We start from the raw sequence: 14,012 nt of genomic DNA, 5'->3' as shown, positions 1-14,012 counted from the left end.
GTAGGATTGGACTACTGCTTGTAGTGATGCAGACGTGATATAGATGACCATTCGCCCCGCAGGTGGAGTCAAGGACGAGAACTCAACATATGTAAGTAATATCTTGAGCCGGCCAATGTCAAGAAACGGAAAAAACGAAAAGCGTGTTACAGTTAGATAACATGTGCACGTAGGCAAGATATTATAGGCTAAAGGATGATCCAGCAGAAACAAACTAGTTGAACACAAAAATACATTCATGCAAACTTCATTTTCAGACCTGCCCTTCAATGCTAAAAACCAGTAAATTCATGTGTAATAAAAGTGTTTTAGTTAACAGTTTTAATCAATCTTGACGTATTACCAGTTATTGCACATTGAACTTGGTAAAACGCATATAAACTAAAAAAGTCTCAGAAATCTTGCTTTTCAAAGATAATATAATTTACAGTTAATTCTGTCCTGACTAATTTTCAGTTATCATACCGTGAATTCGGTGAAATATAAGAACGCTTCTAAACAAAGACAGATCTATCAAATTTCACATCGTAGGATTCCATTGAATAAATGTGTAAGATGTGTTATGGCTAGTATTTTCAACACTAGTAGGCCTAAGATGCTCACGGATATCTGTTACTGATTAAAGCAGCTTCGTTCCAAACAATACGTGGAAGTGGCGAGAAGTAACCTAGATGTGACAAGAACGGGAGCATATGGAGAGGGATATTTAACTCTCACGGTCGTTTCCAGAAATAACTAAATTCGGTAGATAACTAGTCGTATCACACTCCCGATAATTCGCTTTGCGGCTGTTGGTTAACTTTAGTAACAGGTGTATATCAAACTTCTTGTTCTCATATATCGTGGAACATTCCGATAAGGCAGTATTCGACTGATACTCTCTCTGAGGCTGGTCGACACGAGACCACTTTATCATAACAGGCTCAGTAATATCCATCGTTTCTTCCCAGTATATTTGATCCTCGCAACGGTGTTTGTGTTAGAACAACACATTTTGGAACTAAAGCAACACATTTTTTATCGGTAAGCAAACTCCTTCAGCTGTAGAGTTGTCTCTCTTTCAATGTTTACCGACACTAGGTGGCTTCCGGTATCATGGCTGTCAATCATTGAATAGATTGTGTTGATTATGACTTTAGTGGTGATGTTGTGTTTTCATGTTTAAGAAATGGACCCTACCAGCAAGGAAAGTGAAGAATCACCTCATAATGAGAAGAAGTCGCCGGTCGCGGACTCAGACGCGCACCATGACACTGGAGTCAGCGAAGAGAACGTGGAAGACGGCGATGTTGATAACGAAGATCGCGATGATATTTACATGGTACCCGGCTCGAGTTCGGGAAACGGTGGATCTGATACCATGCATTCAAGCATGTTACGCATACCAACACCTGAGGAGTCTAATTTTCTCATGGAAAATAAAAATACAAACAGGAAAACTGGTGCAGATATGAAAATTCTTGTTAGCTACTTAAAATCTTTGAATGAAAAGCGCCCACCAGAGTGCATCCCACCAATTGAACTTGATAAATACCTGTCCTCCTTCTTCATGGTTGTAAGAAAGTTTGACGGAGCTGAATATGAACCGTGCAGTTTAAGGGCAATGCTGGCTAGTATTGAGAGATACCTGAAACTAAAATGCTACCCAACATCATTGACAAGAGATATTCACTTCGCCAAGACAAGAGCTGCATTGAAGCTGAAGCAGCAGATGTTGAAACAAATGGGTAAAGGTGTGAAGTCACAGATATCATCAACATCACATGTCATGGAACAGAGACTGTCACAGTTATGCAAATCTCAAGAATTTGGACCTTACACTCCTGTGTCTGTGCTGTTTTCTCTGTGCTTTGTGTTTGTTGTGAATTTGAAAATGAGAAAAGCAACTGAACACAAGAAATTGTTGTGGGGAGACATAATGTTAGGAGTAGAAGAGGAGTCTGGGAGAGAATATCTTGCGTTTTCTCCACAAATGTTGCACAGAACAGCAAACAGTCACTTGCGTCAATCCCGGCAGATGATATGGAGCAAGCCAGAGATACCAGAACAAGATCCTGTGGCTTTATACAAACTATATGCAGAAAAACGACCTATTGCTGCCAATCACAGATACTCTCCATTCTACCTAGGTGTAAATGTTAATCAGCCAGCCCCAGCTCAGTCTTGGTATCGCCCTTGTGCTCTGGGTATGAACAAACTTAATGAGATGGTGAGACAGATTCGGGACCTTACAGGAATGACTGCCCAAGTGACCCCATTAGAGGGTACTGCTGCTGTCACTGGTGATGGAGACTCAAACTGTGACTCAACAAATGCCTCATCAGTTGATAATGACGAGGGAGAATTGAACACAAGTCAGAATGACAGTTATGGTCGACAAGACAGTAAGATGTCTGATGCTCTTGCATACCATGTGATTGCACAGCCAGATTCAGAACTGGACTCTAGTGATAGCCTATCCCATCAGTCCCTCTCATTTAATGAAGAGGTAGTGGATGACGTTGCTGATCAACCTGACAACTGCCATGGAACTGTGTCAGGCTACTCTACGGATGACAACTTTGGTAATGGTAAGTATAAATTTGTCAGTTTTTTCAGTCAGGTTGTTTAAAGGTTACATGCAATGAAAAAGTCAAACATTATTAAAACACAGTTATCACTTATTCATGATATGTAAAATGCATTGCTGATTAAGTAGAGATGAAGAAACAAAATTATTAACGTATAGTGCAGTCTTTTGTACTAGGGTGTACCTCCCTTGAAACAAAGCAGCTGAAACCTAGTCAAAGCCAGTGGATGTGCACACAAGTGTCACAAAGCCTTTTCATTGGCCACTGGTTCATTTGCCAATACGCTTATCCGGCTCTTTGTTTATGGCATATAAGCCCGATAGTGTTTATTTAAAATTGCATGTGGTTAATGATTGAAGTTGTGCATTGCATATTGTCATTAGCAAACAGGCAGACAGACATATAGGTGTCAATTAACCAGATTTTGAGTTTTCTCAGTGACCGAATCTGCTTATCACAATCAACATGTTTTTTTTTATGTGACAAGTTGATTATTTACTTGTTTATGTATACAACCAAGATTAGACCATAGCTCACGACCTCAAAGTCTGAGCAGTCATATTGTTTCAAGCTCCGCGAACCTATTTGCTGCGCATCCGTTATGAGCACAGCTGTTGAAACCACTTCCCCCCCCCAGCACTTGGGGAAAGTTAGTGAATCATTCATCACTTTTTTTTTTCAACTTTATTGGTTGAATTGGCATTTTTGATGATTTGTTTCAGTAAATGCTTACTGAAAGATATCAGATTCTGCAGTGTTGTCTTTTACATTACATGTGGCCTTTAAGCGCTGATGTTATTGTTGTATATAGTATTAGGCACTAATGAAGTGACACTAGTAAGAATTTTTAACAAAACAGATACACTTCTAATTTATCATACTACTACATTGCACTGTGCCCAACTTGGACTCTCCTTCTTGGATTGCTGTGTAAACTGGACTGAAATTACGATCCGAGCCTGTCTAATTAAGACTTTTTAATCAGCCCTTAAGTCTGTACAAATTAGATAGAGTGCACTGTATTACTATTAGCATGTTAATCATTTAGTACTGTCAGAAATAGAAGAAAAACTGTTTTTTCTTTCACCTTATCTCTACAATTTATGTAGTTGATATGCGACAGTGCAAAAATCCGAAAAATCTTTTGAAATAGGTTTGGCCTAAGTACAGTTCCAGTGGTAGTGAGATTTGAAATGTTAAAAAAGGACTTTACTGAGGTGAGATTGGTGCAGAAATGAGCAATATAGATTTTTATAAGTCCAACTTTTTTGGAACAGACCATGACTTTATGTAAATTAGTGTGCAATAATGTTGTATTACAAAGGGCACCTGTTAAATGTCTTTTTGAAAAAGACGATAGCTGATATAAAAAATAATAACTCTTTCATGCTGAAACTGTTAAGGATATAGCTACCATGGAGTCTCACATAGTCACTATCATAAAAAGAACCAGGTAGAATGGGTCATCTCAAAAGCAAAACCATGGCATGTGTACCATATGATGGCTGGATCGGGCTTGGTGATAGAGATATCAGCTGAGATATGATAGTCCCACAGGGGAATTAAAATAGAGAAGTACACTGTATGTCCTCACATAAATAGCAATATTCAGTCCTATCGATCTTCGATTGGTCATGCCACCTATATATTTTGATACAGTGCTTTTCTATGGGTATCAGGTATCAATTATCTTACTCTTTTACATATCGTAACATAAACTTCATAAGAGATAGACACGTAAGATGTTAATCAATAGATGTTGCATATTCAACACATATAAAACAAAAATATCTATGAGATGACCCTTTGTGCATGTAGGTAGTGCATACATTTCATGCCAGGTGACTCAGTCACCTCTCCGTTGTTATGACTGAGCGATGTAATTGCCATCTCTAGTCTGATCTATTGTTTTCATATTCATATTTCATATTCATATATTTCCTGACTTTTGCCTGATTTATGCTTTTCTGGACATCCTCTTACACATCCCACTGAATGCCCAGTTACGCCAAAGTGAGTTATTTCGACATGTCCCATTTGTAGTTATGTACATTTGAGGGATACAAAGTAACAGCTGGAAAACATGGCTTCTTTCCATTTCCAACAGTACTCTAGTAACTGATTCTAAGAGGTTAGGATATTTTCCATTAAAATATCTGAACTGTATACATATTGGAAACACATGACAAGGATGAGGAGTTTAAAAATGTCTCATCATGTGAGAAACCTGTCATGATCATAAACAGAATATCCAACTGGTCAAGTTTGTTGGGGGTTTTTTTTATATGGCTTGCGTAACTCTTGCTTTGTTGCTAGAGCATTGTATGCAGGGACCATCTAAAACTCTGCTTTGACATTAGCCTGAAAAGGATATGTTTTACATTTACTTCCAACACTGGATATGTTTATATTTCTTCCAGAACCTCACCATCCTGAGCATACAGAGTACATTGATTTAGCAACAGCTAAACATCAGCTGTCTGGCATTTTGCAAAGGATGGACATTTTGGATCTTGTAGCATTTGACCAGTGGTTAAAGAAGATGAAGATTGGTCGGGACACTGCAACAGGTACAGTTTCCTTTCATGTTGTCAGACAAGAGTACCCTTTACAGGTTACGTGACGTTCAGTTGATACATTCAGTTGATACATTCAGTGTTTGAGCCAGGCAGCACCATTGCCCCATTCACACTAAAAAATATGCAATGGCACTTTTTATCAATGCTAAGAGCGTACCCACTTGCATGACTACAGTCAGACCTCGTTTATCTGAACACTTTGGGTTTTTATTGAATTGTTCGGCTATACGAATCATTCGGATGTCTGAATCAGGACCTAGGCGGTCGGCTACACGTGAAAACAAAACAACATTCAAGCATTTACATTCTTTATTGAATGTAAAATCTTTTCCCCGGCTCTAACATGTCTAATGGCAGATTGTTTTTGTTTATCAGGTGTGCTAGCCATCTTGCTCAAATGCATAACGACTGACACCCCCAGCCGTCATTATTTATGCTTACAAAATCAACAAATCGACTCAGTGTCACCTCAGTGTCAAACTTCAATTGTTTCCTCTCTAATTAACCTACACACCCGGTGATAAATACATGTCTTCATTATGATAAATTAACTAGCTAGACACACAATGAATTGGCAAGCGGTAGACCTGATAGACTTCGTGTTTTGATGTCTCGCTGACAACAAAGGTAAAAGCAGTGATCACTGTTAATAAGCGGTAAACATCCAACATCTGGCCGATGTCAGCTTTGGTGTTCGGATATACGAGGCAAATGTGTACACATGTTGATGTTTCGTTAGCAAAATTGACCGTTTGGATACGGAAACCAAACATTCGGATATACAAGGTAAATTGTCACTAGAAAAATTTGTTTTTTGTGAAGAATGTTCGGAAACCGAGGTATTCGAATATCTTAAGTTCGCATATATGAGGTCTGACTGTATTTATATTATCCACTGGTTTTCTGTACCATGATTACCATGAATGGCAAAATCCTCAACTGCATTGACACATTTTAGTAGTTTGTGTGCCAGTTGGCAACACTCACAATAATCCTGGAGCACTGCACATTAATTATTTTCACAATACTGCATTTACGTTATGTATAGCAATCATACCTGATGGAATTTGTGTGGCTCATATATGTATTTAACATCTAAAGCTGTGTTCCACAGGAGACATTGCTCATGTGAGATCATATGATATCTCATTTTGATGGTAGATTTTGTGCAGTGTCCTGACAATGCTATGCCGTCATGAACTTGATGTCATGATGCTATGCTTATGGTAGTACAGGGTAGAGAGATGTACATTTTTCATTGTAAACTATTGAACAGTGATTTTTTATGATACATAGAATCTCACCCTTGTGTCTAATGATATTTGTAACTTTATCAATTTTCTGTTGATACAAGTGATATCAGTAGACACTTGGGTGAGATTCTCTCTATATATATCATCTATACTAGGGCTGTTTGGTTTTCAAACATAATGTATTGCAATGTCTTTTGAGTGTTCCAGTTTATTTTGTAAAACATTTATAAAAAGTTAAATTATTTGTTTCATTTCACCAAACGTTTTTGGGGAAGTTCATTCGCAAATGACTTTTCTCTTCCAAACTGATGTTCCAGATGTAGTAAAAATGTATTAAGCATAGTATCAGATCTGCATGTACAATCAGTGCTAAAAGCTTTTGCTGACATAAGATTACGATACAGATGCTGTATACCGGTAAATGTTTTAGGTATCTAATTTTCGAAGTTAGTAAAGCATCCTCCAAAATACTGTATCCATGAAGTTTTCCTAACTATAAACATTTGGGTTAGATTTCCTGTCAATAAGAATTTCAACTGCTGGCAGCCAATGACTTTCTGACATTAACTCTGTAATGCCTGTTTACAACTAATCTGAACTTTCAATGACCCTTAACGGTCTGTAAGAAACAAAATCAACAGAAATGCGCTGTCAGGCCAATTTAATTGTACTTATTGGTCCAGAATAACATGCATTACAAAAAAAGTAGGTAATTCAATGAGTGTCTAACATGTGAAGTCAAACTAACTGTCAATACACTTGATGTCAGTCTCTTACCAAACGGACTGTATCGGCGATAGTTGTTAAGAAAACAGTATCATATGAGAAATATTGGCATCATGTTTGAACTCTGCCGACAGAGTGTTTCATGGGTCATTTATCACGACAAAGGATCAAACGTTTGTTTTCATTATTAGTATTGCTGCCATGGACTGGTATACCAGGCTGACAGCAGTTATCACTGGCTAGTCAGTGAGTATTTGTTCAGCAAGAGATATTTCTGGCCTGTTTCTCTCTAACCTCAAAATTAAATTTGATAAAATATTTAGAAACTTTGTGTCCCCAAACCTCGCAGTTTAAAATTTAAATCACCTCGAAAGCTATGGGGGTCTCAAACCTTGAAATTTTGGTACCTTGAAAATTTCTTGGTATACAGTACCAGTATTACAATATACAGTAGAATCCTTCTGAGCAGGCATTCGTTGGGACCAGCTCAAAATGCAAGTATAGAGGATGTCCCAATTTAGAGAACTTTTCCCTTTTCAAAATGAGAATGATCTTCCACATGTCAGTAGCATATGCAGGTGACCGACTGCCAAATTATGAGACAACAATTAATTTTTAATGCATGTGACATGTTTCACCCACCATTATACCTTGCCTACTTCAGCCTAATACATATCCATACCCAATTTATTAGGCACTTTCAGCCATTGAACAGGAGACCCAAGATACCAGTTTCAAGATGGTCAGTTACAGTACAAACAGTCAATTGGACAGTCTTTGTTGTGCCAAAATATGGAATTAACTGACACCAGATCAGAAAGCATATAAATGTTCATTAATTAACTAGCTTCTCTCGTGACCAAATTGTAGTTCAGATATTGAGAGCATGCCAGATTGGAGGGCTGTTGGTTTTTGAGAGCTTCCACTGTATTGGAACACAGTTCTTTTACCTCAGTATTACCTCGGTATTACCTTATTACCTCAGTATTACCTCGGTATTACCTTATTACCTCAGCATTACCTCGGTATTACCTCGGTATTACCTCAGTATTACCTCGGTATTACCTCAGTATATAAGTTGCATCAATAAATGATTTGTACTTACAGGTGAGATAGTCTTTCGAGAAGATGGACGAGGGATGCAGAGTGTTAGTCAACTGCTGTCGCGGAAGAGAAGTCACGATTCTGATGCCATTGACCTCAGCCCTGACAAGACCAAGTTAGAGGGTCTACAAGAGTCCACCAATATCACCCTCAACATCTCCCTCACCCCACAGGCTCTTCTGGGAGGGGGACCAGTCACTGTCACCGCCCACACTTCCAAAGCACCTCCAGTCACAGACATACCAGATGATGGTGCAACCCAGAACAAGAATCAAGACAAACTGCCACCCACAAAACCCAGCACTCCATCTGGGATAGCTAAGTCAGTGTATCCTATTCATATCATCCCCAACGCTACATCAGAAAGCAGTACAACGAAATATTCACGTCTTTCACCAGGTGTGGCAAAAAGAGACGGACTCTATACCCACAGCAGCACAGCCAGGGGAGGATCAAGTTACTTAAAACAGTTGAGTTCAGGGTATGGAACCGTTGTGTCCAGTAACTGCAGCCGCCCAGCCAACTCCTCCCACCACTCCACGCTCTCACACAGATCTGAACCTTCCATAGTCAAGACAGTCCTGCAGCAAACCCTTCGACCATCAGCCAAGGCAGACTTCTCTCAGTACTTGTCACGGTCCATGTATCACCAGCCTACAAGCAGCATCACCAATGGGCATTCAGCTCCTATACCAGAACCCGGTTCAGGACCGGTCTTTCCCAAACCTGAACCAGTTTGAATGAAAGTCACAACTGTCATATCTAGTCCTGAAGCCACCAATTCATAGTTATTCATCATTTGCTCACATGTAACCAAAAGAACCATTTGAAGAGTCAACACCCAACGATTTTTTTCATATTTATATAAAGATATTATTATTGACCCAGTGATATACATGTATTCATGATGTAGGGCAGTAGCTGTGTTGGATCTTGATGGGTGGATGGTTTTTGTAGGATGGATGGATCTTGATGGGTGAGAGGATCCAGTCGGATAGGTAATTATTAGCACTGTTGGAAGTGATCTTGTCCATAATGCATTTATTCTGTATACAGGGAATATACAGACATATACTTAGATCTGCAGTTAGTTTCTTTATTGTGGTGAGGTTGATGATGTATAATGTTTAGTTCCTGCGGCTTATGAATCTTACAAGTTTAAACATATGTCATTTCTGTGATAAGAAATACATTTGTTGAGTACTATCTCGCAGATTGAAGAACATTTGTTCAGTTTCTCATTGGGATGAATTGATTTTTAAATGTGTTTAATTGATCACAAGTCATTCCACTTAGGATGAAGCAATGTCCATTTGTACACTGATGGGGTCTAGTTGTTACAGCTTCCATCACAAATCACTTTCGGGACTTAAAATATTGACTGAAGTAATAATTATTGTCAGGGGTCAAGCAATTTTAAAATGTGATGAAACCGAACCAGATGATAGTCACTTGGCAATTCAGTATCCCTCCCTCCCTACTGCTGTGTTTGTAAAATGTTCTCAGCTGATAAATGGGGGGAAATTGCTGAGGAAAATATTTCAGTTTATTCTTAGTTCATTACAGCTGAAAGCCTAGAGTGGCATGTTTGTACACTGTTGTAGGCCATTACTCAGTCATTTCATTCAAAATGTTTTTAAATTTGAGGTATGTGTTGTAAAAAGTGGGATTCAAGTGTATGTACTGCTTTTGTCAATATCTGAAAATTTTACCTTAGTTTGACCTTTACACTTTGACCATTCTGAAATCTTCTGGGTATCACTCCACCATTCTTTTCTGTAATGTAGTGAAATCACGTGTACTTACTCGTGGGTTCAAATATCTGTATACTTTTCTTGATATTACTACCTTTGCTTTCTAAAATTCTATCATGATGCATGTTCAGGTCTATTTTAGTAATAGGTCTTTGTTCTCCATGTTTATATGAATGTCGATGCAGACAGCTACTGTTGATAAGCAGATGTACATTTGATGAATTTGACGCTGTTGACTTATCCAGGTGAACTGAAGTGACATGACACTATTTTTTGCTATGTAAAACGTAGGTGGAATCCATGATTGTATTGTTATAAAGTTTTTCCTGTTATTGTTGTCTTACACATATATTTTTTAAAAATTGTGTATTGACATTTATGTATCAATTCAGTATACCAGAAAATAACATTTTAAAAATCCATTATATAACATGGAAAGGATTTGAAAATATATCAGAACCTTTCGTTAGAAGAAAAGAAACTTGAAAAATCATATCATTGAAATGTGTGTACTCTAAAGAATATTTTTCTACAAAATCTGAGTATTTCCCTAATTTTGTTTTATTTAGGTTTTTAACATGTTTGTACTTTCATGTTTTCAAATCAGCATTTTAGTTGATAAAGATTCATTTGCAACACAAATAATTAATGTTAATATTGTTATGAATATGTTGTGGACATCCATTTCTCATCTGTATTTATGACTGACATGTCTGTGAGTCACTTATTTCACCTCAGTGTAATGAGAGCAGACAAATGGCATATTTGTGAATTTTAGGCAAGAACGCTATATTTATAACGGTATGTATACAAAATTATAAATTACTGTGACATGTTTCTTCATTGGTTCACAAATGTCACAGGTTTTGCCCATCATGACTACTGTCTAGGTAATAAATGTTTATTGCTGTTTATTTTATCTGAGACAAACAGTTGTGCAACACTACTTATTTGTTAGTACCGAGGCCTTTGGAGTCTGAAACGTTCAACCACTGAAACATGAAGTCCTGACCATCCGCCATCAATACCATGAATAATGATATAGTCTTTCACTGCTGTGAAGTACACCTACTTAACTTTACAAGACTTCTGCACGATGTTTTCACTCACTAATATTGAGAGAGAGAGCTTTGTTCAATAAGAGGGCCACAGGCCCATTATACATTAAGTGTACATGATACACAATCACTGGAGCACCGTACAACGTCATGAGAACTGCACAATCATACATTTGTGGGTACATAATCTGGAAGAAATATATTTCTTTTTTTCATGGCAAAAAATAGGTATTTTGCCAGACAATATATAATATGACTGTTCTTTGACGTGAGTTAATTTCTCAGTTTCTCATTTAAACACATGAAATCATAATGAAGTACATTAAGGTCTTCAACTTATTTTTCATTGAATATACAGAATGAAGGTAGATCTAACGTTTTCGATGTTGATATACCTGAATGATGGCTATAGTAGGTAGGGACTAGAGTGCCCAGGAATGTTTAACTTACATGGCTAACATACAGTTACAAAATGTGCAAGTGTCTGTCAATATTTTATGTCTGTACATCAGTCACCTTGTCATTATTGTAAACAGAAATGGTTGCCATGTTGTGTTTTCTTCAACATACTGTCACACAATGTTTTTGAAAGTTCCTGAAAAATGTTCCAAAGTAATAAGCATGCCTCCACTAAATTAATACAGGCCAGTTTTTGCTGTCACTGTAATTTCAAATATATTACATGTTACATAAGAGTTTCTAGAAGTATCTAAGTCTTCAATGAATAATGCTTTCTGACAGACTATTCACAAAGCTCTCTTAAGCGGAAGATCTCGTAACTTTTCTCATAGCATCCATAGCTCCTGTGTTACAGTATAGGAGGTACAATGGCTACGAGAAAACTTACGAGATCTTAGGCTTACGAGAGTTTTGTGAAAAGGTGTCCAGGGAACTAAGACTAGTTTAGTTTGTAACGAGCAGTTTGTCAGCTTGAGATGAACACATCGGACCTATATTGTATAAAAAGATGTAAAATATATTTCTGATTTCATAGATTCATCTTCTTCAAGCACTCAGTGTTATGCTGTTTCATGAAACTGTGTTAGTCAGTCTCCAAGACTCTGGGAATAAATTAATTTAAATCTAACTCCAGCGTAGAATAATTTATTAAGTCTAGATTTCCTCACATAAGTTGTATTTTTGATTCCAGTAGTGTTTCCTTTCTATTTATTTATTATTAAATATTTTGTTGACATATATTTCAAGTAAGAGATCTTTAGTCCTTTGATGTTAGTTCAGACACTTTGTCAACTTCTGTAAATATCTGTGTCTGTCGTCCATGTAACAGGTATTGATTTTACTGGTCTTATTAATTTTAGTTTCACAAGCTGTACTGAATTATCTCCCCTAGATCATGTTATGTCAGTTTTCCAAAAAAGTACCCAGAAAAGGTTGTTTGACAAAGGAGAACAGACTTCTGCAAATGACAGCCTTGAAAAAGAGTGTGTCTGATACAGCTAAAGTTGAAAGTTATTGTCCCCAATTTGATAGTGCCTAGACAAATCAAGTGAATAAACTGCATTATGTTAGTCAATTTTAAATAGAAGTCACCCGACATTAATCTGCTTTTGCTCTCGGATGCACTCAATATCAGTGTAAAATGGTGTAGTAAGCTAATTGAAAATAAATTTTCAGTGTTTGGTAGGTTTTATGAGGAAAGCAATGACAAGTGCTCAGATTGATTCCTACATCTGCAAGAAAGTTCAGAACCTCGGTCTGTGGAAAAGCTGCACTCTGGAAAAGCTGAGTGTTAGCTCATCCAAGTTACTAATGTTTCCACCAAAATAGTTCCAAAATGTGTCTCATGAGGATTACAGTCAATCACGTCAGGCAACAGAATGGAGTCAAAACAGACAGCTTATGTTAGTATACAACTGTGAAGGTCACATGATATTATGATTGATAGCAGCCCGTCATTTGGCAACAGAACGACATATCAAGTTACAGGACCCTACAGTGACCTAGTTGTTGCTCAGTAAATTGGAGCCATTTTGTGAAAATTATTCAAGTGAGATACGGGGGTACAGTAATCCTTTTACAATAATGTTATAGTATTGGCTTCCAGGTTCTGTCACAAGCTTCTCTAGCATTTCAGGGAAAACCATTTATTTTCCTGTTATGTTGCTTCAAGAGGATTGATTGTTTTGTGACTGGTGATAACCAATTCTTTGGGTTTATTTGCAATGTATTGCTTGACTACTGTTAGATTTCATGCCAGTTTTTGTCATGCAACATCCTGACAACATCCATTTCAGCACTGGCCACCAGATCCAGGAACCCTTATCCTGTAGGGCTGTCTAAGAGTTTCAGATATATTTTTATTTTGAGGACCTTGAAAAGAATGAGACAAGGCACATGATGGAGATTGTTATTTTCTGTTTCCTTACGAACAGTTTGAATTAATTTTGACACAGCTGATGCTTTTCACTGTTACCAATGTCTCCTTTGAAGGCCATTTTTGAAGGTATGCTTGTTTAGTTATTTTTTTTGAGTTTGAGTTATTAAGTTTGAAGATGTATTTTTAGATATGTGTAGTACAAGTGTTAGGTCAATGTGACCTTTTTAATTGATGTGTGCCATATATTGATTGTAACACTAAACACCTCAGTTAAGTGGTTTTTGCTAAAATTCCGTCAGAGCTGTTTTTATTTGATTCCATACTCAGTTTTCACAAGAAAGATCAAAGTTATTCTCCTAGTTAACTAGCACTTCACATAACAATTCACAACTTATTCACTGGAGGTGAATGAAACTTTGTCCGGAGAGACAAGCACAAAACCCCCTTGGACAAGTTACCTCAATCTAAGGTCAAGGTCATCAGCAAGACAAGTTAAATAACTTTCAATGTCATTCTGGATGTAATATTCATGTGATTGGTTTTGACAGATTAGTTACTAAACTTATCCAGATAATTTGCCCCCTTGATCATAATTGCCAAGGGATTAAGTTTTATTACCATGCCAAAAAT

The 14,012-nt window shown here is 37.3% G+C and overlaps 1 protein-coding gene across 2 annotated transcripts; it reads left to right on the top strand.

The window, feature by feature from the left end:
• On the top strand, window positions 1-10,467 carry LOC137286847 (uncharacterized). 2 transcript variants are annotated; one of them, XM_067818858.1, is made up of 4 exons: window positions 1-91; window positions 1,167-2,570; window positions 4,991-5,140; window positions 8,236-10,467. In XM_067818858.1, the coding sequence occupies exons 2-4, from the start codon at window positions 1,169-1,171 to the stop codon at window positions 8,970-8,972; spliced, it is 2,289 nt and encodes a 762-aa protein (XP_067674959.1). In that variant the 5' UTR covers window positions 1-91; window positions 1,167-1,168; the 3' UTR covers window positions 8,973-10,467. The 2 variants fall into 2 exon arrangements, with proteins under 2 accessions (XP_067674959.1, XP_067674958.1); XM_067818857.1 differs by lacking the exon at window positions 1-91 and having other exon boundaries at window positions 1,101-2,570.
• The last annotated feature ends 3,545 nt before the right edge of the window (window positions 10,468-14,012 follow it).

This window comes from Haliotis asinina, chromosome 6 (genome assembly GCF_037392515.1).
Source record: "Haliotis asinina isolate JCU_RB_2024 chromosome 6, JCU_Hal_asi_v2, whole genome shotgun sequence".
Classification (NCBI taxonomy): Eukaryota; Metazoa; Mollusca; class Gastropoda; order Lepetellida; family Haliotidae; genus Haliotis; species Haliotis asinina.
Note: the sequence above shows the minus strand (reverse complement) of the source record. Positions and strands in the feature narration are given on the sequence as shown.

Excerpts from the sequence above, each read along its gene's own strand:
- LOC137286847 (XM_067818858.1), top strand. The coding sequence starts at position 1,169 with ATGGACCCTACCAGCAAGGAAAGTGAAGAATCACCTCATAATGAGAAG. Across the intron at positions 2,571-4,990 it reads GGATGACAACTTTGGTAATG|AACCTCACCATCCTGAGCAT; the intron begins GTAAGTATAAAT and ends TATTTCTTCCAG. Across the intron at positions 5,141-8,235 it reads TGGTCGGGACACTGCAACAG|GTGAGATAGTCTTTCGAGAA; the intron begins GTACAGTTTCCT and ends TTGTACTTACAG.